We start from the raw sequence: 26,760 nt of genomic DNA on the forward strand, positions 1-26,760 counted from the left end.
GTTGTAATTCAGTTTTTATGAGTGAACCAGGGTGCATTTGTCCTAGGGACACCCGCAGTTAGGTTAAAAGCTATCCTCCACCCTTGACACTGGGTGGCCTGGCCCTCACCAACTAGGATCACACCCTAAAGTCCAACAAGTGCAAAGCATTCAGACATGCAACACACACCCCTTAAATCTCTGCAATATTCATTACACAGCTTGCTGTTTTAAATGACTGTCCCTACCATTTAGCAACCGGCTTCATGAATTTCCAACTGCTTAAATTCAAAGCCTTTTGTATTCTCTAACTCCACACATGTGGACTGTGTAACCATATGTAGTCTTTTGATTTGACACCTATTACAGACTTCCAAGTAGATCAGCATTTTCAAAAGACAATTTCTAGCCTGCACAGTTGCTCATGTATTCTAGAAAAGACCCAAGGAATGCCTACAACAGCTCTCATGCTAAAGGGCAAATGCTTTCTTCCTTGCACAAGTACATCCCACATCAGCTTTGATCATTTTCTCCTTTTCATGTTATTCTCACAATTTAGGTACAAATAACAATCGGGAAAAAGATTAGGCCCTAATTTGCTTGAATTTTGAAAAAGAGAAGCTGCAAAAAGTGGATGCATGAACACTTCACATCTGACTGGTGTCACATTCCAGCTGAAAATGATTTGCGTGAAGTGATCCTGAAATAAAGTATTAAAGTGGGAGCGGGGAGAAATTGGCACACCACACAGAATGTGTGTTTGATTAATAAAGACTATTACATGGAAGATGCAGCAGAGATTAAGAACAAAATCAGAATGGTCAAGACCAGTTAAGAAACAGGCAGAGTTCAGCCCTTCCTATTTAATAAATTAAAATAAAGGTAGTTAGATACCTTATACAACTTTGATACAAAGTAAGCAAGCAGGACCACTGAAAAGCCAAAGTGACAATTATGGATCATTTGGCTGCGGCGTAAATAGTTTATGACTTACTTGGCTGCAGTTTTTAATTTTGCCCACTTTATCACTTTCTGGTTCCTTCCAGTGGCTATGATTAGGAGAAAGGGGCAGAATGCATGGGCAGAACACATGCTTTGCATACAAAAGGTTCCAGGTTCAATCCGTCATTTCCAGGAATGACTAGGAGAGATCCTTTAATGAAACTCCTTCCAACGTCACTTTCGCACAATTAGATGCATGTGTTTGAACAAGAACAAAAACAGTTTGAAAAGCTGCTTTAAAAAAGAGCACAAGTAATGACACCATCATAAGAGTGAGAGGGAGTGAACATTGATCTTTTTTCCATAGGAAATGCTTTAGGAGACTATCTAGCATATAGTACCTGCAAATAGGCCATGCCAGTCACTTAGGCGATGCTTGCAAAATAAGAATGTCACTGCTAGACAGCACAGTTCCTGCCAGCTGACGATGAGCAGGGACAGTCCTTGTTAGCGAAGGTCAAGGAACCAGAGCACAAAGAGCTCAAATTTTGTTTAGCTCAAATTTTGTTCTCCTTTTTTTTTGGGCTCCATCAGAACTTCATTGAACATTACTGAAAATGTTGACAAGCTGATGTCTCTTCTATGTCACAGAGAAATTGGGGGAAATATGTCTTTCTGGGGAATATTAAGCATCAGAGCTGTAGCATTTGAAATGTAAACAATACAATATGATAGGCAACCATATTCCAAATAAAAAATAGAAACTAATATATAAAAGGATGTCATATAGAGGAGGGAGAAAGGTTGTTTTCTGCTGCTCCAGAGAAGCGGACACGGAGCAATGGATTCAAACTTCAAGAAAGAAGATTCCACCTAAACATTAGGAAGAACTTCCTGACAGTAAGAGCTGTTCGGCAGTGGAATTTGCTACCAAGGAGTGTGGTGGAGTCTCCTTCTTTGGAGGTCTTTAAGCAGAGGCTTGACAGCCATATGTCAAGAATGCTTTGATGGTGTTTCCTGCTTGGCAGGGGGTTGGACTGGATGGCCCTTGTGGTCTCTTCCAACTCTATGATTCTATGATTCTAATAATCAAGACACTTACATTGAAGAGAAGGCACCTGCAGGGTATGCCAACTTAGCTTCAGGGCTGTTCTCATTACATATGCAAAATCATAATTGGATTACAGACTCTGACAACATCATTCTGGTTCTTAAAGCATTCAGGTTAATTTGGCAATGGTGGGAAGGGACAATTCTGTATGAGGCTTCTTTACAAGGAAAGGAGTACATGCTGATCATAGAGCAGGAAGTTGTGGACAGGGTGTTAAACCAAGCAAAAAACCAGACGTTCTGTCAGAGACAGCCCATCTGCACTAACAACACAGTTGTTTGGTATGGCATTATTTTCAGGGCCACCAAATGAAGCAGAAGACAACCCAGAGGCAGGCCCAGGATTGTTTGCAGCATTGCAAGGGATCCTAGGCTGCAATTTGTGAATCATGCAGGGCAAAACGACTAGGACCAGCCATACCAAGTACATATCGCTGAAGACCTTCCTCCAAGGTTTTCTTAAGGCAACAAAACTGTGGAGGGAGATATTGAGCTTGTTCAGATATAACACCAAATTATAATTTGAAACTACAATAAACTGTGAAGGAGTCTTGGGTTTCTGAAACACGACCCCAGTGTAGTAATCCATCTCCTTCTAGTTTGAGGGAACCCACTTGCCGTTTGGTCTAAACTAGCAACGTGTGATTTGGTTATGGATTGCAACCCTGGTTTGCAGGGCAAATGTAAATCTTAGGTTTGTGGGTTTGGGTGAACTATAGCTTGCCTCAAACTAGGAAAAGAGAGAGGGAACTGTGAGCAATATATTTATCACAATATTCAAACCTGATTAAGGGACATTGAAAAACAAAACATCGAGTCAGCTGTTAAAAAAAAAAAAGCTCCCCCAAGTTCTATGGTTTAAATACAACAGATAACAGGGTCACTTATATTTCAAAGGTAATAATTCTAGTCCAACACAGGGCCCTTATGTTAGCCCGGTTGAATATTTTCCCCTCAGCTTTTGTCAAGGACAGATACTGTATTTTCCTGCGTATGACTAAGTGATTTTTAACCCAGGAAAATCTTCTCAAAAGTTGGGGGTCGTCTTATACGCCGGGTCATCTTATACCCAGCCGCAGAAGCGATTTCTGGCGCTGCGAACATTTTGGAAATGGGCAGCGCGGCGCTGGAAATCGCTTCTGTGCATGTCCAGATGCGATCCCAAACTCTATATTTTAACTGGAAAAGTTGGGGGTCGTCTTATACGCCCAGTCGTCTTACACGCCGGAAAATACGGGTATTTAAGCATCCCCATAAATGATAGACATTGTGGATGTTCTTTGAATGTACCAGACACTGTAGAACATATTATTTTCTACTGTCCATTGTACAACCAGTTACGCAAACGCGTGCTATCCCCTTTTTGGGGTAGTCTAAAATCACTGCACAATGAAAATAGCAGATTCTATCTGTCTGACTCAGAAGTAACTGCAAGGGTAGCTTGCAGTTTTTGTCAATAGTTTCTCTTAAGAGTAGTGAATGGTACTATTTAGCGGGAAGAAACCCCAATGAAAACCCTCGTTATTACATATTTTACACAGCTGTTTTTGTATATATTTTAACATTTTAAATATGGATGCTTTATGATGGCTTGTATTTGTAGTGCCTAATAAATGCTTGGTGAAGTAGAGGAGGAACTGCAGCATAGAGGGTGGGAGGAGAAGGCAGGGAGTATGGCCTCAACTTCCCTGAAGGCTTGCTCTTATCACGCCAAACCATGGTTTGGCATTACACCTGAACCAGTTCACTATGAGTTATTACACTGCACTGCAGACTTGTGAGCATCTAGAATACCCTTAAATAAAAAAAGCAAATGCAGCAGCCCTCTCTAACTTGACAACAAAATGATATACCACATTGGTATCAAGGTTCGTGAATGCGTTTTAGCAATTATATATACAAGTGTGATCATTTCTTTTGTTTGAAACTAAGTGATGTGCAAAGTGGAAAGGGAATTTTAAATCAAGTTTAGAACAAGGCTGACAGGTGAGGAGGTCTTGGAATTTAGTACACCCCGGTAAAACTCCAATGTGTACATAGAGAAGGAATCACAGAGAAGGAATCACACAAGGCTTCAAATAGCTGCATTGCTGCAGACAATGAACGCAACCCATCAAACACGACTGCTGGGTCATCTCCATTCATTTCAGGAAAGCCAAGACTGAGATACTTACAGCCCACAATGAAATTAAAGCTGCAGCCATGAAGGATGGATCGGACCCAACACAGGGATGTTTAAAAGAGAAGTTCAATTACAACTGGAAATCTGACAAGGGCTCCGCATTTAATATTTGGGTGCCAGCTGAAGGTCTTGGATATCCAAAGCAAACTGAGCAAACCACCCTGAATAAGCTTGGTACGGTATATGAGACAATGGCATTTGGAATGGCAATTTCTCCAGTAAGTACGCAGAAAGCATGCAATGAAGAAGAAGAAGAAGAAGAAGAAGAAGAAGAAGAAGAAGAAGAAGAAGAAGAAGAAGAAGAAGAAGAAGAAGAAGAAGAAGAAGAAGGCGGAAGGCGGGACTAATCTTACTGTCATTGACCTCCATTTTTATGAGGGTGTTTCTGACAACAGCAGCAGCAATGGTGCTGGCAGCCATTTTAACCTTCAAATTCTGAAATAACTTCATCAGTTTGTTTGTTTTTAAATTGACATTTCTAACTCAAAGCTTTGGGACGGATACCATTAGTCGATCATGATTTAATCTAATTCTGCTTGTAATTTATTTCTGTTGAAATGTATATTAACGCTGACATTTCATACTTGGCACCAGACACTTGTTAAGCTTTAAAAATGCATGCAATATGAATGGGGCATATGAGTGCATGGCAAGGTTCAGTTTTGAGCTGTCTCTAGGAGTCAATTCCACCTCCACCAGGCAGTAAATCTACTTTGAGTTAATAACCTGTTAAAGAGAGTAATTATAAATTCATGTAATACTACTTCAAAGTTTGAGCTACATAAATACATAGAAAAAAATAAAAATAAAAATAGTCCATTTGTTTTCCCCCCCACCTAATATTTCACTATCAGCAGATGGTCCTTACTGCTCCAAGGTTCCAACAATATTCTTGTCAGTTCTTGATGACTATTATTTTTGACAAAATAATTTAGTTCATAGCTGAGAATTTGCAGAAGGGACAGGAAAAGACCTCTCTTACTACCTATTGGAAGCTTATCAGAATGTGAAGGTCTGTGTCCCAGTTGATAGCTTGGACCTAAATTTGGGATCAATGAATATTTATTTACTATCAAAGAAATTAAACCCAGCCTTATTTGGTTTCACTACTACCAAGCTAAGTCACAAATTTCCGGACAGTAATTCTGTCACAGTTGTTGTGTTTTTTGGACCAGAGATTATTATAACCAATAATGGTGATGACAGAAAAATTAAACTAATTTTTACATTATACATTCTGCTTTCAGCCTTCCTTTGGGCTCAGCAATATACAGACTTCACAAAGTCAGTTCTGTAAGTAGTTCTGCAAGCTCTTGTAACTCCACATTCTATGTGCTGCCTGAACTATACCTAGTGAAATGCTGGGACCAGTGCTTCAAATGCTATGACTAGCCATCTCGAGCACTGGCACGCCATTATACTTATAGCTGGATATACGCTACTGTGTATGGCACCGCAAGAGAACACCTGTTCTAAACCACAAATTGATCATTTTCACTGATGTCCTGTCCCCTCACATTAAGTTGCAGGAACTCATGTGATGCTTCTAGGGAGCCAAGCATGGTTGTTTGAAAGAAAGGTTACATAGTCTTCTGAGGCATACAGAGAGAGTACTTTTAAATGATAGTTTATTCTTAGAATAGAGAAATGCCGTAGTAAGAAAAAGATAATTTTAAATATAATTTTCCATTAAAGAGGCTCCCATATACACTTGCTGAAAACTGGATGCAAAGGTATAGAAAAGGAAAAACGAGCTATTTCTGGTTCTAGAATGGAAACTGAAAAATGATGGTCATAACTGGCAGCAACCAGAACTGAAAAGAATCATCTTCCTCAGAATGAGCAAGGGGAACGCCCTGAATCTGGCTAGTTAACTAATTTTTCCTCGTGACGCCATTTTATTGCTTTTTGCTGCCATCTTAGTACTGAAGTTACACGTATGCCTTTTATTTTTCAAGGAAGCAACATTAACACTTTCTTTCTCAAACAACCTCAAAATAATCTAGATGTGTCTTTTTACCCTTCCTTCTTTTATGTGGCTGTGGTTTCTGCTATTGCACTGTCCTCAGGTGCAAGGGGCAGAAAAGCACAATTCTGCTACTCCAGGACCCCGCCTTAGCTCTCAGCATCAATGCATTCAAGCAGGGTTAGGAAATTATGAGAAATAAATGGAAAGAGGCTTTCTTTGGGAATACAAGAAGTAGGGGAGTCTGTTTCCCAATATAAAGACAAAGAGAAGTTCCATGAGCTATAGGGACTTGGGCTACAATCCTATACTGTAGTCACTTACCTGGGAATAAGCCCAACTGTACTCAACAGGGCTTACTTCTGAGTAGACATGCATAAACTTGTTACCCAAAGAGAAGTTTAATTTTTTTTAAAAAAAAAGAAAAAGAAACACACACACATACCCCATCTATCTCCAGTGTCTAGCTGGACACAACACTGCACTTTTGCCATTGCAAAGAAGCCTGATTTTAACATTCATCATATTAGAAACACTTAAAAGCCATCACAAATTAGCTGATAAAAACCTCACCATTTGTGTAGAATCATTGGGTTCAAAGGAATTATATCAATGAACAGCCTGGAATGCCATCCAAAAATCAAAATCAAAACCAATAGCCCCTCTATAATATATAAGAAAACCACCCAGCAATTAACACTGTCACTGATCTTCTGTCCTACTGAGTTTCTTAGGCTGAAAAGGCAACTCCTCGGTCTTCACCATGTTACTTCTGTTCACATGATATTTCTCCTTTTTTTAACAGTCAGCCCTCTGGCTCCCTGTCAGAAATGCTTCATCTGCAGCTTTTCAGAAGCATTTCCATAGCTGGATTTTTACCGACACATATATTCTTGTACTATTGCAAATGGAGCTATTGACTTCACAACTACTACATTAAAATGTAGTGCATATGCTCAAACACACACACACACACACACACACACACACACACACTCTTCTTTGCTGCCCACATTTCACACTTTGGTTCATTGTAGCTCTGTTTCTTTAAGCTGCAAATCTTCCCCAGACCTAAAATACAACTGAATGATTTTAACTACTTCATTTTTCTTGCCCTGAGACAATCCCGTGTACCTGCTTATTATTCTTTTCCTTGGAAACACTAAAGATCTTGCAGTTTCTGTAAAAAAGCCAAGAGTTATAAGCTTCCCCACTACCCCACCTTCCATCTACCAAGTGTTCAGCATCTGCACACACCAACGCCCACTTGCTGGGCAACGCCTGGTTCGAAAGAGCCTCCTCGGTATATTGCAAGCACTGAAATATGATAACCAAGTTAAATGGAGATGCAAAATGCAGAACCAGGAGATGGACAGGCTCACTCACTGCGACACTTTTGACAATGTCATTTAATAATTTTCTTTATGAGCATTTGAAGGGTTGGAAGAACTTTGTCACAATTAAACTTTCAAAGCTACAACCTATTTTCCCCAGACTGGTATGATCAGTACATATAAGATTACAACAAAAGGGCAGCAAGCATAAAAATTCCATACATGATATTAATACATTAGGGTGGGGTGGGGTGAGGCAATTTGGAAGAATCAACAGATCTTAGACGTCAGGTGTCTACTTTAAATAGTTATCTCATACATTGCACCAACACCATGAATCTTAAATTCAAATAATACAAATTGCAACATTACCATTGGAAATTAATGGATCATTTGTTAAAACAGATGATTAGACTGAGAAACAAATACTATTTCTCCTCTGACAGCAAAGGGGGTATGGGGGAAGAGAAGGAATCACTCTTGAGCAAAAAAAAAAAAGTTTTAAATAGGTGGTGATAAGGCTGGAATTAATTTCATTTCTGTTAAAACATTTGGCCTTATAAAAATGGTACATAATTAGAAATGGATATATTTCCTAAACACATTATGCAAATTAAATGTGTGTAGAAATTTGGTGCACTGTATGAAACATTATTTAACACAATCTGCAAACCTTATTTGATAATAACCATGTATTTTATCAATTTTTGCTATAATAAGTGATTTATGTCCATTAATTATTGTAGGCTTGATGAAGAAACACTGCTTCTACAATAAATTCCCCATTTAAAACTTTTTCACACTTATGACCATGAGACCAATGTGGTAAAGACACAGAGAAGACAAAAGGTTTCCATTTTCCCTCATTCAACAGTATGCATACCCACACCCTCATTTTTAAAAATAAAAAATAAAATCCATACTCTCTTCTATAGAATGCATGTGATACATTAAAAAGACATGAAAGCTAAACATTTTAATCACACACACAAGACAACTGCAACCCAAAAACACCCAGAGCATGGTTTTAAAAGAAGCAAGCTGGACCAAGGGATTCTAGATGGGGATTTAAGGTGTCTCCCCCTCCCACCTCCCCATACGTTGATTTACAGAGCTCATATTTGAACTCTGGTTCCCACCCTCTTCAGACAAAGGAAAATAATTTGCTATAAGACAGTGCAAAACTGCAAGAATAACTGAGGCATCTCCCACTTAGGGACAGTGGCAGGGAGTCTCTCCATCTTTGCATGAACATCTCATTGTCTCTCTCCTCTCTCTCATTCATATAACATATATATATATATATATATATATATATATATATATATATATATATATATATATATATGGATTGCCAGGCTGTCTCTGTAGCAATGCTCCCTTTTAAACCAGGCTTAACACACAACTGTTTGGTCAAAGAATGTTGCCACACAGCAACATCTGTGTGCCAAGCTAGTTGTCGCATTTCTCATGGAACAAGGAAAAGGGACCAGACAACAGTCATCTACACCTTAATGATTTTAAAGTACAACCTCTAAACTGGTTGGATGAATCCTTAGCTGTGTCTACCACATCAAGTGATGTATAAAATAGAAACCTTTCTTTAGCTTAGCTTCCCCAATGAAGGTAGAATACAATGTTACAGACAAAACCAAATCAGCCACTCCACAGAAATATGTGCTCTCTCTCTCTCTCTCTCTCTCTCTCTCTCTCCTTCGTTGTTTTACAAGGCTATGAAATTCTAAGTTCAGAGTACTGACTCATGCCCAAAACCTAACAAGATAAAAAGTGACTATCAATTATACTTAATTCAAACCACTTTCAGTGGGAGAGAGAATATAATTCAGAACCAGGAAATAAATAATAACTCTTTATTTACTGACACCCTCCCTTAAAATAAGGGCTTCATTTATATATTTTACAACTGAATTTCTAAGAATATAACGCAAGTGTATACAAACTGGAACATATACAGATTTCCACCACAGTTATATCATAAATCCAATTTACCGATATTTCTCTTTGAAAAATCTACCACCCAAGGATGGTAATATCTTCAATGAAATCAGCAGGCTACACCTTAGAAATGTAGCACTCCTGACTTTTGCCTACATTTTAAGAAAATAAGCAGCAAAGGATTCTAAGGAGGTGAATAAATGGATATATTTTAAAAGCACACAACAGACGCCCCTCCCCTACAACTGTTTCAAAGGGAGAAGGGGAATTAGCAGAAGCAAAAATCTAATATTTTATTTTTAAATATTATATTAAATATTTAAATATCACAGTTATTTTTCTAAATTAACTCCCAATTTCTACATATTTAAAAACAATCCACATTTGTATCTTTCATTACTAGAGGGGGGGAAAGGGCTAAACTGTTCAAGATTGAGTTCTTTGTGTTTTAAATATACATGCATTTAAACAAACAAACAACGTGTAAAATGCATTCCTATCTTGTGGACTACAGAACTGAGAAGTTACAAACCTTGTCAGGGTGAGTTGCAATACTTTAAATGCCTGGCATTTGGTTCCAGGCACCTCAAATCTTCCTGTATCAGAGCTCACAGTTTTTCTTCTCAAGGGTGGGAAACCCCCTGCAAGCTCTGCTATGGCTGAGACCGTGAAGAGTCCAGCAAGACAATGAGAAAGCAGCTGTTCCCACAGTGGAACACCACTGCCAGCAAAGCAGCGGTGGCATTTGCTCAGGGCTGTCCTTCGCCAAGGATAGGCAGCACTGGTGAGAAACCAGTTACTGAAGGGAACGTTTATAGGTTACAGAAGGATACTTTATTGTTAATGGAATGTACCATGTAAGATTTAAGAGCGGGGAGGAGAGAAGGGAAGGGAAGGAAAAGATGAGGTGCAAGCACAGAAAGATTTGACAAGGGTTTATTTTTCCCACCCCCCACCCCCAAACCACTGCAATTACTCCATTGTGAATTTTTGATGACTTCCGACATCTTGCATGGTTAATAACCGTTTCAGCTGTCATGTTTGGTTAATGTGGAAAATGCATTTCCTGCACTGGAGGTGCAGGGCTGTGGCTACACATTGCAACACCAGCTTGTTAAGCTATTTTCTTCACAAGCCGCCATGAATTTGCACAAAACACGAGGCTGCAATAAGGGACAGCCAGATCATCATTATTATATAGAAATGTGATTCTGCCATCTTAAGACTCAGAGAAGACTCTGGAACAATGTCTGCATTCTTATTTACACACTGATGGCTGGCGGACTGATTGGCACCTTTGTTCACTAAAATATGTTGCTTGCATTCTTGACGAGGTTAGATCTGGGTGCTGCTGGGGTTCACTAAGAAGCCAAATAATATACACTGTCTGAGATGTACCTATGCATGTATTTTCTAATTCACACACTCACATGCATTGCAGTCACATGTAAGGCACAAATCTATACGTGATATAATAACATTATTATTCTGCAGTGTGTATTTAATGTCAAACTAGTGATTGTGGTTGGCTACAAAAGGGAGAAAATATGCCATGCAGAAAAAGGTTTCAAAAGCCATACAAATGTTTCAGCAAGCGATAAGGCTGGGCGTGGTATGCTTAACATATGCCGGTCATCATCGGCATAGGAAATGCTATACGGCAGTAGCTACACAATTAAAATCAGGAACGTGGGGGATGCAACAGAACCAAGATTAAAGCATGCTGAAAGAGCCAGTCACCCCACAATTCAAGGCAGGCCAGTCTTTCCCGAGAGTCAGGTGATGGTGCCATCATTACAGTGCAGAAAACCAGAGAAGAATCGAGAAGTGGGTGTTTCCTCCTCCTCTCCATCTTGCCTCACCCAACCCTCATCATAAAGAAAAATAAGGAGCATTAACAGACGCAATCGCAAATGCGCAGGGTACAAGGCCACAATAAAGCATTTTACAGAGCACAGCTAATGGCCCTGAGCCCTCCATTAATGCACATGATATTCTTTATCAATGCAGCTAGTGAACTTCATGAGCTAAAGGCTTTTTAAAAAATAAAAAAATACAGCTGTACATTAAAATTGCATTTGATGGTGTATCAATTGTGCCAAACCACTACAAACTGGCAATACTGGATAAAACATTTTCTTAGTTTATTGGATTTAAAATCTGCCCCATCCACATGGGGTTAGGGAACATACTTTATGGAATACAACAGTAAACCATAAAAGATCACAAAACAATGCCCCAAACCATAGACATTTTAAAGATATACTCCTAATGTAGTCCTCACATATGTTCACCCACAGAAAACATCTCTATGTGGTTTTGAATTTGTCCAACATATTGTATATTTAATGAGGGCTCTATCAGATGAAGAAAATCAAGTTGGAGATAGGCAGGAAGCCACTCCTTGAAGGGTCCAAAACCATTTTGGGCTTTGTGGGTCAAAACTAGCATCTTAAATTGTGCCCTATTAATGAAATGAAGTTAGTGTGGATGGGAGAAATAAGCCACCAGGGAGCAATCTCCATTGGAAGGCAGATGTTAAAGTGTCCTAAAGATTTGTTCTTTTCCCACAATCATACCATTTAAGAAAAGAATGAATTATAGTATAGTTCAGCAGGAATAACGGCAAACTTGGATAACCAAGTTCAAATTCCAGCTAGGCTGTAGGCTTGTGGTTTTGAGTGACCGATTCCCTCTCAGTTGCAGTTTTGTAGAAGAGAGTATGTGCTTGAAGGAAAGGGGGAGAAATAGAATATCATACTGTACTATCACCTAAGCGGAGAGAGAGAGAGAGAGAGAGAGAGAGAGAGAGAGAGAGAGAGAGAGAGAGAGAGAGAGAGAGAGAGAGAGAGAGAGAGAGAAGAGCACACAAGCCAGGGACCAATTTAAAACCTGACTTTCAGACTGAGTGTCTGGCTTCCACTTTGGAACTGAATTATGAGATACTGGGGTGGATTTCAACAACTGGCAAGGCTTCATGAACGGCAAACAGTAGAAAAAGCCTTGTGAAGTTAAGTGCAATACAGAATTATAAATGTTATGTTTCCTAGTTGCCATAAAGTTAGAATATGTGCTTAGTAATTCGGGCATTTCAAGTGGCCTCTTTATCATAGCTGCCAAGTTACCCCTTTTTTTAAGGGATTTTCCCTTATGCTGAATAGGCTTCCTCGCGAGAAAAGGGAAAACTTGGCAGCTATGCTCTTTATGGCTGCACTTTTGTCCTTTGAAATTAGCAACACCTGAATGCTGGCTCACTTTGCTGCAACAAGGAACAACCCTAGGGGAGCAGTTCCTTTATCACTGCAAGAAACCAAACCCTCCTTGTTTCAGATCAAACAGATGCTGTACTCAGAAGCTGGAACCTTGTACCAGCAGTCTCAGGGGTGAGAGTTGGGTATCTCTTACACAGAGATTCTCAAAAGGGGAATCCAACTAGATGCCATTTCAGGAAAAGCTGTCTAGTTTCAGGTGAAACAGAGACAGGAAGAGGACCATTTGCTTTAAAAAGATCTAACTCAAGTGTTCAATTAAGGGGTTCAATTAGCGCACAAGTCTTCTACAGTGGCACATGTTTTTGCAATTCATATGCAGGACTGCAGATACCCTGAACAAAAGGGGGGTGATCTAGTTTCTATATGCAATAAACACAACACCAAATTCTGTAACCAAATCCACTATGCAAACAAAGCAAATCCGTATTTTCTGCATAATTTATTCTGATTTTCCTCAAGGCCACAGGACTGCTGGGGCCAGGAATAGAAAAGGAGAGGTGACCATGTGTGTTGCTCACAGGTCAGGTGCTGGGGTAAAAGTATGCACAGGGTACTCGGGGCAGATGGGAAGTGGAGATGGAAAAGAGGCCCCTATGAATAAGCAAATACAGTAGACTAAAATTAAATGAACTCCATGGGATGAGCACTGCCTATTAGAGGCAGAGCACATGATTTGAATGCAGAAGGTCCCAAGTTCAAACCCTGGCCAATCCAGTTAAAATATTTCATATACCAGGGTCAGGAGTTTCCGCCTCCCGAGACCTTGGAGAACCACCACCAATCAGAATAAACAGCAAACAACTTGACAGACCAACGGTTATTTCTATATCAAATCAGGGAGATAGGGCTGAGTGTTCACCAGTATGCAAATGATACTCAGCTCTATCTTTCATTTAAATCACAACTAGTGAAGACAGTGAAAGTCCTGTGTGAGGGTCTGGATGCGGTTGGAGGTTGGATTGAGGTTGAATCTCGACAAGATAGAAGCACTGTTTCTGAGGGACAGGGGGTGGGCAGGTGGGGGGACTTCCTGGTCCTGAATGGGGTAACTGTACCCCTAAAGAACCAAATGCACAACCTTGGGGTCTTTCTGGACTCTCAGCTGTCCATGGTGGCACAGATCAATACACTCTACAGGTCAATACACCTTTGAAGGTGACTCGGAAACTACAATTAACCCAGAATGTGACCACCAGACTGGTGACTGGGAGCAGCCACCAGAGACCATATAACACCACCTACATTGGTTCCCAGTGCGTTTCTGAGTACAGTTCAAAGTGTTGGTGTTGACCATTAAAGCACCAAACAGCTTCAGCCCTGTATACCTGAAGGAACATCTCTACCCTCATCGTTCAGCCTGGACACTAAAGTCCAGTTCTGAAAGCCTTCTGGCGGTTCTCTCATTGTGAGAAGTGAAGTTACAGGGAACCAAGCAGAAGGCCTTTTGGGAGTGGTGCCCACCTTATGGAATGTCCTCCCATCTAAGAAATAAACAATTATACAACTTTCTGTAGATAACTGAAGGCAAAGAGCTTGGTTTCATAAGCTGTGAAAACATTCCCACTATACAAGTGGATATTCCAACCATGATATCCTAGCTGTGAGTCCTAGAAGACCTGTTCCCTTCCTTGCAGGCCTTTTCCCTCCTACCCTGGGTGAAGCCCTGACTGACTCCAGCTACAAAAGGGTCAAAGGCCATGTTTGCAGACTCAGGTGACTGAGCTTCCACAGCTGCCACCTGCCATGAACCACCACTGGCAGCAACAGTAGTAGGTACGTTCTAATAGTCGTTCTATGCTTAATAAATTATTTTATTCTCTTGCTAATTATATTTTAAATGTGCATTTTATATTTGCCTTCGTTTAGCAATTTTTCTTTTGAAATATTAAGATATTTTTTGTTAACTTTGCTGCGTTAAATGTGCATTCTGGAATTGACTTCCTTTGCAATGTTTTATTTTGAAATCTTTCAGATAATATTGATTTGAATGTATACTTTATATTTGACTTTCTTCTGCAATGTTTTATTTTGGATTGTTTTTATTTGATGTTTTAGGGCAGGTTGTAAACTGCTTTCTTAAAAATATAAAGTAGTAGGGAAATGAAATAAATAATAAATCTATATAGATAAAAATGTAAAAATCGTGAAAGTGCGGGCTCCACTTTTCTCCATAACTGCTTGACCGATCGTCCTGAAATTTTGACACAACGATCCAGCCCACTCCCCGAGTGTTCCTAGAAAAAAAATCCCTCAGAACTCACATCTGCGCAGGTACAGACCTCTTTTTCAACAAAGTAAAACAGCACCCTCAAGTGCCTTTCCTCCCACAGTACACCCCCTCCCTTCCTGTGAAATCTAAACCACACCCACAAACCCCGCCTCCACCACGAGATCCACCACTCACATACATCCATCCGGCAGAGGTATTGAAGACCTCAGCAGAACTGAAAACAGGCCTTTTGCAGCAACAAGGCCCAACATTGCCAAGTGGAGGTAGGGGCCTGCCTGGGGGGGATGGGGGCCCGAATAGAGCACAGGGATAGGTAATGAGTCACAACAGGGTGGGGGGAGACACAGGGATGAAACCTGCCCTCTCCACAGTATCTCGCCTCGGCTCAGGGGGATCTGAAGGGGGGCTATTACCCTCCATCTCACAGACTAACGCACAGCAACACGTGCAGGGCCAGCTAGTAAATAATAAAATGAAGAGCTTCTTATGGTGTCCCGACCTAGATTCAGACATCATGCTTCTTTACCTACTTGTGCAAATGGGGCCAAAAGTGAAAATATTTGAGCTAAGAGCACTAGCTTGCAACATATTTACAATATGGCTTACAAAACTTGCTTTGTATATTAGCATTTTATGTACAAACACAGCTACTGTAAAACACAACACATCTCAGGACAAGCAACTGTACATACAATCAGAGTGGTACATTCAAATGAATTAATGAATTAATGATGTATGGTCAAGCAGACTAAAACAAAAATAAAAAATAATGTTGTGAGATAGAAATTTTTATGCACTTGATTTGCAGGGTTGTCCCAATCCTTAATCTAGCAGGCAGCAGAAAAACCAAACCAAACCAAAAAATCTGGTATCTGAAGAAGTGTGCATGCACACGAAAGCTCATAACCAATGACAAACTTACTTGGTCTCCAAGGTGCTATTGGAAGGAATTTTTTCCCCGAAAAAAATCTCAAGCAGCCACCAGCATTGATGCCTAAAGCCAGACTTTGCTGGCAAAGCTTAGCCCACTGCTGCATAAACAGAATGGAGCATTTTCCCTTTGAATTTGGCAGAAGTTACAAGGGATAACAATCAAGTCTAAAGGCGATGACAGTTCTGCAAACCACTGCCTTGCAAGCGTGTGGCGCAGTGGACTGCAGTGTAGACATGTCCTATACAGCAGAGAGTGATACCCTTCCCGCAGCGGTCTGGGAGGGAAGGTGGGGAGTTTCCTCCTTTAAGTGGCCGTAAAGATTGGCACTCAGACGGGATGTGCTGATTCTGCCATGAAAATCCCACTCACCAATTAATGGTGTCTTTTGCCTGGCTGAATGGAGAGCTCGCTCACAGTTCATCAGCCTGACAGAATGCTGGCTTTTATACACACACAAGGAAAAGGCAGGAATCGGTTTTAATTAGGAGTTTTTTAACAAACAACCTAGGGTATTAATTGCACTCTTGCCATGAAGTGATAATTGAGATGTAATCAAACAAAGAGTAACAAGTCTCCATTATCCAAAGGACTGCATTGTTGAACATTTGGTCTAAGAGGGATTTGTTGGCCTCTTTGTGTGGGGAGGGGTTTTCTTCCCAAATAAAGAAGTGCAGTGAATATTCAAAACCTTTTCAGCCTCTGCACCAACAAAGAAAAACAAGAATCATTTTAAAAACATCAGCTCAAAGTTAAGGTTTGACAAAGTGCAACTATGGTAAGGGCCAAGGAGGACTAAGGGCTTGATCCCACAGGGTCAAGGGCTCTGACTCCTCCTCCCATGCAAGCAGGCAGTTCCGCCCCTACTCCTTTCCCAGCTAAAGAAGCTTCTTCTTCTTTTATTTGTAGGGAGGGGGAATTTCCTTGTGCCACAGAGGCTCAGAGCTCCCAACACCGGCAAAAAGTGAAACAGGAGAAGTGGTGCTCATCTGATTCCAGAAGGAAGCAAGGTATGGTCTGCTCAGCTTTCCTTGCACAGGATGCTGCAGTAGAAGTCTCTGCTTGGGTTGCAACAGCTACAGGAGTGGGTACGATCAAGCAGCAAGTCTTATGGTTTGCACTGCTTCTTAATCCTTCTGCAAATCATGTACAAAGACAAACACAAACACACAACTCTGGGTTTTTAATTCAGAATCCTAACCTGACCAACTTCTTTCCACCAGACAACTGCAAGAGCAGAGGCAAGCCAAACTGAAATCCCTCATGTTACAAGGCACTGCCCTGTAAAAGTCAAATGAAAGCTACATTAAAATGGCTCTCGGTCAAGACTGTTCAAACAGAATACAACTTTAGATTGAGGCTTTCGCCATGGTAAGCCAATGCTTTTTTAACTCCCTCTCTCCCTCTCATTCACATACATATACCACTTGTGAGTTAACAGCATTTTTATTATCAGCACCCTGTCTAGGAACAGAATCTCCAGAGATGTGAAATTCCCAAGATGTCCATCTCCAAAGCATATAAGCAGCACCACCAACTGCTTCTGTTAGCCTAATCTTGTGGTCTTTAATAATGTCAAAAAGAACCCATTTATCAGGGTGGATTTGATTTAAATTAAACTGATTTAAATCACGATTTAAATCACTAGTCAGTAAGGCTTGATTTAAACCATAGTTTTCTACATAAAGACAAATTCTTGCTGGTATACCTTTAATATGCAAGTAGATGAAGATTTTTAGAATAACAACTTTTCATATTAGTTTTTTAGCCCCAGTTTAATAGGTTAATCATTCATATTTGGACAACTTTACTGTTGTACTTAGGAAGGAGAAAAAATAATCATTACCTTAATAATAACAATTTAAATAGATTTATTCAACTGAAACAATAACATTACAGCATATGTTATTTGCTTAAACAAACATCCATGTTTGTTAACTAATTTGGCTAAACAAAAACAATATATATATATATTTTAAGAAACTTAGACTGTCAGCCCAGCCTACACATAAAAAACTTAAAATACTGTCCACTCCAAACAATCAGAAAAATATTGTTTCTATTCTATTCACTGAACTTCTTGAAACTTAGCACTGAAGGGGTTGTTTCTGTATTCATAGGTTTGTAGAACAATAGGATTAAGGTCTTTTTCTCAACTCTGTTCACGTTATAACATTTTTGCTGTGAAGAAGAGGCATGTGATCTCTGTTGAGTCAAATTCAGTTTTGTGAACTGCAAAAGTAAACCAAGCATCTGTGATAATATCTTGTAGGCAGAGAAACTGCCCAATAATCTTACAAAAACCTCTGGAAGAGCATGACATTGTGAATGGATTAATGAAATTTATTTACCCCCAAAATTAAACATATACAACCTTATTCTACATAATTAAAAAACTAATCTTTATTTTATGATGGAATAACCTTTGGATGGTAATATATGGATGGTAATAAATGCTCAAAAAGCATTTTATTTTAAAAAAATCTGATTTAAATAAAAAAATCGATTTAAATAAAAAAAATCCGATTTAAATAAAAAAATCATTGATTTTTATCCACCCTGCCATTTATAACACCTGCACTTAAGACAGGAAATCTGTGGCCCTCCAGCTATTCCTAGATTACAACTCCTCTCTTCCCTGCCCACTGGACATCCTGGCTAAGGCTGATGAGAGTTGTAGTCCAACAATATTGAGAGGGCCACAGGGTCCCCACCACTGCTTTGAGCAAACATTTGGATATATTGGGTAGAGATGTGAAGGCCCGGGGCGGGGGGGAGACGGAAAAGTTTGGAAAAAACCCGTCGTCCCCCCCGTTTTTTCCCTGAAGCCTTTTTTTCCCTGAAAAATTGGAAAAAATAAAAAATAGATTATGGAATGTTTTATTTTAACATGATGAATAAAATATTTTAAGATAAGGGGTTCAAATATTTTATAAATCATTTTTTAAAAATATGTATGGTATCAGATTATTCTAATTTCTGTGAAGACAAGCAAGTCCTAGGTCACAAACTGAACTCTCCAATGCAAGAACAAGATACATTTCTTCCTTTAGGAGGTGCTGTTATCACCAGAAAAGAAAAAGGTTTCAGCTTTGTTTTTGCATACGTGTGGTATGCATTGGTTCTGTTCCTCTTCACTAGGCCTCAAAGCACTGGAAGAAATATAGAGCAACAAAAAGGGCCTTAAAGTATATGTGTTGTTGTGGCAATCAGAGAAGTGTTATGAAAGAAAAAAAGAAATGAAAAAAATTCTAAACATTAAATGCTGTAAAACAGTCTTTAAAAAGTGAAATAAACTAATTTAAGCATATAGTAGTAGCTAAAGTGGTTAACAGATCACACACATCAGTGTGAGGAAATACATAAGGTCTCATGGGCAAAACATGGGAGGTGGAGTAAGCATGTTGCATAGCAAACAGTGATGAATGACAAGTTAAATTTCAGTTCCTGTATGGATACACCATATTTTTAATATGCTAGTTGTGATAATTTTATGCCCATTAAAATTATCCATAGTTATATTTTATCTAAAGTAACAGAATGACTTTCAATCTGGAAAAGAAAAAAGAAGTGCTAATGTAGCATTTTTCCAATTTTTCCGAAAATTTCCGTGTCCCCCCCCAAAAAACCGGAGAAAACCCAGGTTTTTTCCGAGCTACAAAATTTCTGGAAATTTTACATCTCTACCGTGTTTCTCCAAAAATAAGACACCGTCTTATATTTATTTTCCCTTTTAAAAGAACCACACGGTGGCATATTTTCAGGGGATGTCTTATTTTTATTACATGTCCAGCCTAGCCTCTTACTTGGCGGCCTCCAGAACTGCGCCTATCACTATGTCTTATTTTCGTGGTATGGCTTATATTGCGCAAATACTTAGAAATCCTGCTACGGCTTATTTTATGGGTATGTCTTATTTTCGGAGAAACGGTAATAATGGGTTGAAAATACTAAACCCAAAACCAACCTAACCTCCCCATGCCTCCAATGTTTTGCTATGATATTCCTTTCACATGGGCAACAAAGTGGCTTGCACATGGTCCCAGTTCTTAGTTCCAAGCCCCCTAAAAGGTGCATCAACTGTCTGCTTTAATAATGTGCCTTCAGTTCTCTTCCTAGAAAAAGAGAATGGATATACCACCACCCTCCAACTGTAGGACAAGTCAGCACAAATGAATATTACTCCACTTTAGTATGAATTTAAATGACTGCACTGACCTTTAGACAGCTAATTAGATCTTGTCGGCTTTAAAACAAAATCTTAACAGCTGCATTCAGAGGACTGGTTAAAGTTTGTAGCCATTTTTCAGATCCTTCCCCCACCTCCATTCTGCTTTTAAAAGTCAGCTTTACCAAATCTAATAATTATAGGCAGCTGCAAGCACATCTCACTGGCAGCCTGATTAACAAAGGGAAGCAAAGGAGAGCCTGACAAATGGGGTTAGAAAGAACTGCCTTGGTGCTGACCACAAATTACTTGCCAGGTAGAGCCAGCAAGAAAGCAGCAGGAGTCATTATGGGTGTGGTTGAGTGTGTACACACACGTAAACACACACACACACACACACACACACACACACACACACACACGGAAAGGACAGGCACCCACCTTTCCATTATACTGACTCATAGCAAGCACTTGGTAATTAATGGTCTTAATCCACTACTAGAGATTGAGAAAAATCTCTTCAATACAGTCCAACAATGCATTCACTTCAGTGGAAATAAAGCTTCAAGCTATCAGTAATTGTAATCCTTCTGCACTAACCATGCAGAAAGCAATTAAATCCAGCGATTTCTCTTTCTCTTAGGGCCATTTCACCCCACAAATGGTCCCAAGAAAGGGCTGCTCCAAATTATTGAAATTTATACCCTAACTTTGTAGAATGTAGGCCTGGAGGATAAATTTGGTTTAATTCACACTTCCCAAAACAATACATAAACAAAAACACAGCTGTCTTTTGAAATGCATCCTTCTCATAATCTTACAATTCTTTAATCAAACACTGTTCATGCAAAAAGGTGCATATTGGGGAAAATGGTTAAAATCCATACCTAGGTGGGTACATTAAGAGAAACATGTACTACATTGTTGCAAAACTCATTATTATTTTTAAATTACAAAGTGATGAAGGAAGGTGGTGAACGGAACTTAAGACTGTAAAATGAAAAAACGAGACACAACAAAATCAATAGATTTGTCTGTCTGTAGCAGAATGTGAATGCACCTGGTGAGTACATTGAGAAATGGTCTTAAATCACTGTAAATGGGGTGAAAAATAGTTTCCCCCATACCCCACCCAGGAAAAAACAGCCGTTTTTTCTCATGGCTTCAACTTCTTGGGAAATTTTACATCTATAGCTTCCAAGATATTAACTGAAGTGAGTTTCAGCACTCTCGGAGGTTAGACTAACATCTCACACCATCTTTTGTTCTCAGATGCAAAGGTAACACTTTAGGTGCTAAGTAATTGTACAACTATACTGCTTAAGTGTCTACTGTTCCTTTTTCAAGGGAGGAAGATGGGGACCAAGGCATCATGTATGTGACCTCCTAGGTGCCCCACCAGGTCTAGGTTCCACCACTTTGACGATCAAGATCTCCAGTGTAATGATGGCAAATGGCACCATAACCTAAATCATTTCAGTGGATTGGGGCCTGGTACAAGCCATGTGCACCCTGGGATATATTCTCCTCCTCCTCCCTGTTACCTGACCCCAGCTCTGACCCTTTTGTCTCTATGAAATGCTACATGGCATGAACAAAGGGATTCTGGCTTTAATTGCAGCAGAACAACCAGGAAATAACATTGACAATAGTCCTGAGCTGGAGAACGGTCATGCCAAAAGTAGATTTAGATACAACCTTACATCACTCAAGCCTGGCCCTGAAACTGTATGACTCGTAGTTGGCATTTATTTTTTCCATGCTAACCACTACATCCATGATGAAAATGTGAAAACTACCTGCTTAGAAACCTACGATTCACAACAGATACTGCCTGCCCCAATTCAAATAAAGGGGAGGGGGAGAGGGTTACGCCCGAGGGTTAAGATAGAATGCCCACCTCTGTAATAGAAAATGTTTTTAATTAGAAAAAGGGTTTAAAGAATGCAATCAAATTCTTGCCCTTTCAGGTCTACCGAGACACCTATTAATTCACCCTCCTGCAGATAGTTTATTATCTCTTGCAGCAGCAAGTAACTAAAGAAGTAGAGCAGAGTAACCCAAATTGGCATTGTAATTATTTAAGCCTATAAATAGTCATTGTCACTGCATAAATTAAAATGCTATATGGTAATGCCCTCTTTCTGGCTGTGCTGAAGTATGTTGGCACATAATATGATACAATATGATCAATAGAGCAATATGCAGACCTTATTAATCACACCTGCTTAATACCTGAAAAACCATGTGTTTACATGCCATTTTTGTTAGCGTAAATACTAACTGCAATATATATATATATATATAATTTTCTAATGTTCATACAAAATCAGCCTTAAACTACCCAATGTAACAAAGTATTCTATATTATATACATATTGACACAATATTGATAGCTTACACATTGTGAGAGGTTACCTTGTTACACAATCAAAAATACAACTAATTCTTATTTTTATTATCATTGCTTGTTGTTGTTGTTGTTGTTGTTGTTTATTTGCTTTTCATCCACCCTTCCTCCCAAGAGAGCCTGGGACAGCAGACAACAAAGCAATAAAAGCAATACAAACCCTTTAAAACAAACCAAATGCCCTACAATTAACTAATAATGTCAAAGATGCCAGAAAAAATGTCTTTCAATTACCCAGTACTGGCAAGGCAGCACACAACAGTGGTGTCACCACCAACAGGGCCTCCACTGCCATTGTTGATACTAAAAATATGCAGTCACTCAAGAGTAGTGGAGAAGATAAACCAAGACATTGCTGTCCTGGATTTCACTTTGTCCACAAGATCACCAGCACCTCCTCATCAGGGGCAGCTTAAACATTACCGATGTAAATTCACTCCCACTTGAGCTAGCAAGTCTTGTCTATATTGTGTTCTAATGGGGTTGTCGCTAGGCACCGTGGATGAACTCTGATCTGGACCTGCTGGCTAAAAACATCCACAAAAATCCAGAGAGATGCTCCACACAGAAAGCAAGGGAACCTTTTTTAACTATAAGGCAAAATACTTCCACAATTATTTTAGAAAAGAAATCAAAGTTCTGTTTCCAATCATATCATCACCAACCATCCCCAAACCACCATCAATTCAAGAAGCTGAAGCATTCAGGCTTCTTACAAAAAATATATCTCATTTATTTGTTTACATATTTACCACATCCCAAATGAACAATGCTACTTCTAAAGGTAATCCCAAGATGTGATGTGACCAGACTGAAATGACAAGACAATACAATACACAAAACATAATGATCTTCATGTCTTTTCTATACTATGCTTTTTTAAATAAGACAAGCCTGAGTAATGTGCATTAAAGAGCCATCCTTCCTAGTACTGGCAAGATAATAAATATTAAAACAAAAGAAACTTCATGTGCTTTTAAAATTAAACTCACATTAGTACTCTAAGGACAGATGGCCAACATGCATTATAAACTGCAGAACTGCAACCTATCCTGGCCCAAAGCCAAAAGCTTAATGGACGTTCCAAGGCACCAAGTAAGGAAATAGTTCTGTATTAATGTCTACATATAAGTCAACAATCAATGCTTCAATATTACCGTAAATATGTGATACACCCTTTGAAACTCACTCTCCAGTAAAAGCCTAACCTCAGCTGTAAGTACAATAGCTGAAATCTTAAGGTAGGAATGAAACCCAACTTGTTATCACAGCTATCAAAACAGATTTAACTTCCTGGCCCATGCAGTATTTTAGTACTGCAGAGAATTTTTTATCCTATATCCTGTTTTCATCCCAAGGTATAAAATTTTATAAAATGCAGCACTTTAAACTGGAAATAAAAATGGCAGATCAGCAAATAGACAAAAAAAGAAAGACAAAATGCTTAGGTATTTAGTTCAACAGTTACCACTCTGCCCTCCAAAAGTGTTGCACTACAACTCTCATCAGCCCCTGTCAACAACTGGTGAAGGCTGATTGAGGTTCAAACACAGCCCTGAGAGCATCTGGTACTTTCATCAGCCCTACAACCTCCTCCCATTAAGATAATATGGAAATAAAAACATGGAGCTGTGGGTTGTAGCCAACTACATTCTACTCAGAGTAGATCCACTGAAATTAGGAGGCCTAAGTTAACAATGTCTAGTAATTTCAACAGGTCTACTCTTAGTAAAACCTCTCTTTTTTCCAGGTGTGTAGTACAAAAACATTTTGCCACCCCAGCTGTTATGGTGTCTGGAAAATTGCAAGCCCGGATGGGATACTGCTTGCACAAGACATGTGGTTGTGTTGCAACATCATGTCTCACACCCAAAGAGTGTTCACTAACAGTTCCTCGTTATCGTGGGGAAAAGTGATAAGAGGGGTGCCATAGGGTTCTGTCCGGGGCCTGTAGTTGTTCAGCATCTTTATAAACAACTTGGATAAAGGTATTGAAGGGATGCACATCAAATTTGCAGGTGACATGAAACTGGGAGGGGTAGCTAATGCTGCAGAATACAGAATTGGGATTCACTATGACCTTAACAGATTGGAGAACTGGGTCCAAACTAAAAAAATGAATTTTAATAGGGACAAATGTAATGCTCTGCACTTAGGTAGGAAGAACCAGCTGCACAAATATAATGGGGACATTTAGCTTGCCAGTTAAAGCTATGGTTTTCCCAGTAGTGATGTATGGAAGTGAGAGCTGGACCATTAAGAAGGCTGATCGCCGAAGAATGGATGCTTTTGAATTATGGTGCTGGAGGAGACTCTTGAGAGTCCCATGGACTGCAAGAAGATCAAACCTATCCATTCTTAAGGAAATCAGCCCTGAGTGCTCATTGGAAGGACAGATCGTGAAGCTGAGGCTCCAATACTTTGGCCACCTCATGAGAAGAGAAGAATCCTTGGAAAAGACCTTGATGTTGGGAAAGATGGAGGGCACTAGGAGAAGGGGACGACAGAGGACAAGATGGTTGGACAGTGTTCTCGAAGCTACGAACATGAGTTTGACAAAACTGCGGGAGGCAGTGCAAGACAGGAGTGCCTGGCGTGCTATGGTCCATGGGGTCATGAAGAGTCAGAAACGACTAAACGACTAATCAACAAGTATGTGTAGAAATGATTTAGGGGTCTTAGTAGACCCTCAAGCTCAATATGAGTCAACAGTGTGATACAGCAGCAAAAAAAGTGAATGCTACTCTAGGTTGCATCAACAGAAGTCTAGTGTCCAGATCAAGGGAAGTAAAGTAGGGCAATGGGGAGTTCCCCTTAAAATTACTCATTTATGTGTACAACGGGCACAATGGTATGGTTGAGAGCTCAGCCAAAAGGAGGAGACTGGATGCTCTTGCTGCTGTTACAAACTATCATTTCATGCTATATCCAAACTTGGCCACAATGTATTTAGTTTTATCTACATTTTGCAAGGGACGCGGGTGGCGCAGTGGTCTAAACCACTGAGCCTCTTGGGCTTGCTGATCAGAAGGTCGGCAGTTTGAATTCCCATGACAGGGTGAGCTCCCGTTGCTCAGACTCAGCTCCTGCGACCTAGCAGTTCGAAAGCACGCCAAAAAGTGCAAGTAGATAAATAGGTACCACTCCGGCGGGAAGGTAAACGGCGTTTCCATGCGCTGCTCTGGTTCCGGTCCAAGATGAGTGCAGCAACCCCAGAGTTCTCTGCGAGTGGACTTAACTGTCAGGGGTCCATTACCTTTTTTTTTCATTTTACAAAAACATGCCAACTTCATAAACCGTATTCTACCCAAGCCAAAATGAATACACCCATGCGACATTTCGTAAAAGGAATAAGGAAAAGAGATGTCTCATCTGTTTCTGAAACGATATAGCATTTGCTCTGACAGAGCATTCTTTAACCCACTGAGGTCTAGTAAGTAGCAATCTCATGATTATTTTACAGCATATGATGGAGTTTAAAGAGCTGTTGCTGCAGAATGTTGAACATCTTCAACTTAGAACTTATAAATTAGAAACAAAAGCAACCAGCACTCATGCAGTATTCCTTCTTGCACTGATACTCTGGAGCAGACTCCTCAGTCAGCATTGAAGGTATGAGGTTTCAGCCCTTAAGATTCATCCATTTGTTTCTGGTGACATAGAGCAGAACACAAGCATACAAGCAAGCAAGCAAGCCAGCAAGCAAACTACTGTCCAGCACATTCTGATTGCCCCCAAATGGAAAGCTCTTATTCTTTGCAGAGGTTTCAGCACAACAAAACCCAGTACATCTCTCCAACAGCTTTTGGAAACAACAGGCTGCGTTCTGAACCAAGAATACCAAATGAAATATTCACAAAGTGCATTAGCGCACCAGAGCCTATATTTCGGACAGGTGTGGAATCCAGGCACAATCCAGCACTTCAGAGACCACTAAAGCCTGGCTGCATTTCAACAGTATTGGGGTGGGCAGTCTTCACAAAGAAGGAACACTTTCACTCTTGCTCAGCTATTTGCCCATCCCCGTTGCTCAGCCAACAAGGATTGCAGAAATATGAGGCAATGAGAGACAGCATGGGACACACCCACCATCTGCCCACTTTCTTCTTATTTTATTAGACCACTGGTAACTCTAATGCAGGGCTGTGGAGTCTTTTTCAGGCCAAAGGCAGCATTCCATTCTGGGTAATCTTCTTAAGTGGGACACATGCCCGTTGCGGGTGGAGCCAGAGACAAAAGTAGCACAGCAACAAATGCGAAACAAATGCACATGCTATCTT

At 39.9% G+C, this 26,760-nt stretch overlaps 1 protein-coding gene across 7 annotated transcripts in view; it reads right to left on the minus strand.

Moving 5' to 3' along the window:
* NUP93 (nucleoporin 93) overlaps positions 1-26,760 on the minus strand; it is a 75,758-nt gene that overhangs the window by 29,432 nt on the left and 19,566 nt on the right. Inside the window, exon 1 of one of the 7 annotated variants that reach the window (XM_035118339.3) lies at positions 10,002-10,276. The exons of 4 other annotated variants lie outside the window; for them this stretch is intronic. Coding sequence is in view for 1 of the 3 variants with exons in the window: in XM_088672150.1 (XP_088528276.1) it covers positions 6,753-6,755 (3 nt within the window). In the remaining 2 variants the exon portion in view is untranslated. Of the gene's footprint in view, positions 1-6,752; positions 7,130-7,313; positions 7,450-10,001; positions 10,277-26,760 lie in introns of those variants that run through there. 2 more of the 7 variants (XM_088672151.1, XM_088672150.1) reach the window with 2 other exon arrangements.

Source organism: Zootoca vivipara, chromosome 6, assembly GCF_965207765.1.
Source record: "Zootoca vivipara chromosome 6, rZooViv2.hap1.1, whole genome shotgun sequence".
NCBI classification, from domain to species: Eukaryota; Metazoa; Chordata; class Lepidosauria; order Squamata; family Lacertidae; genus Zootoca; species Zootoca vivipara.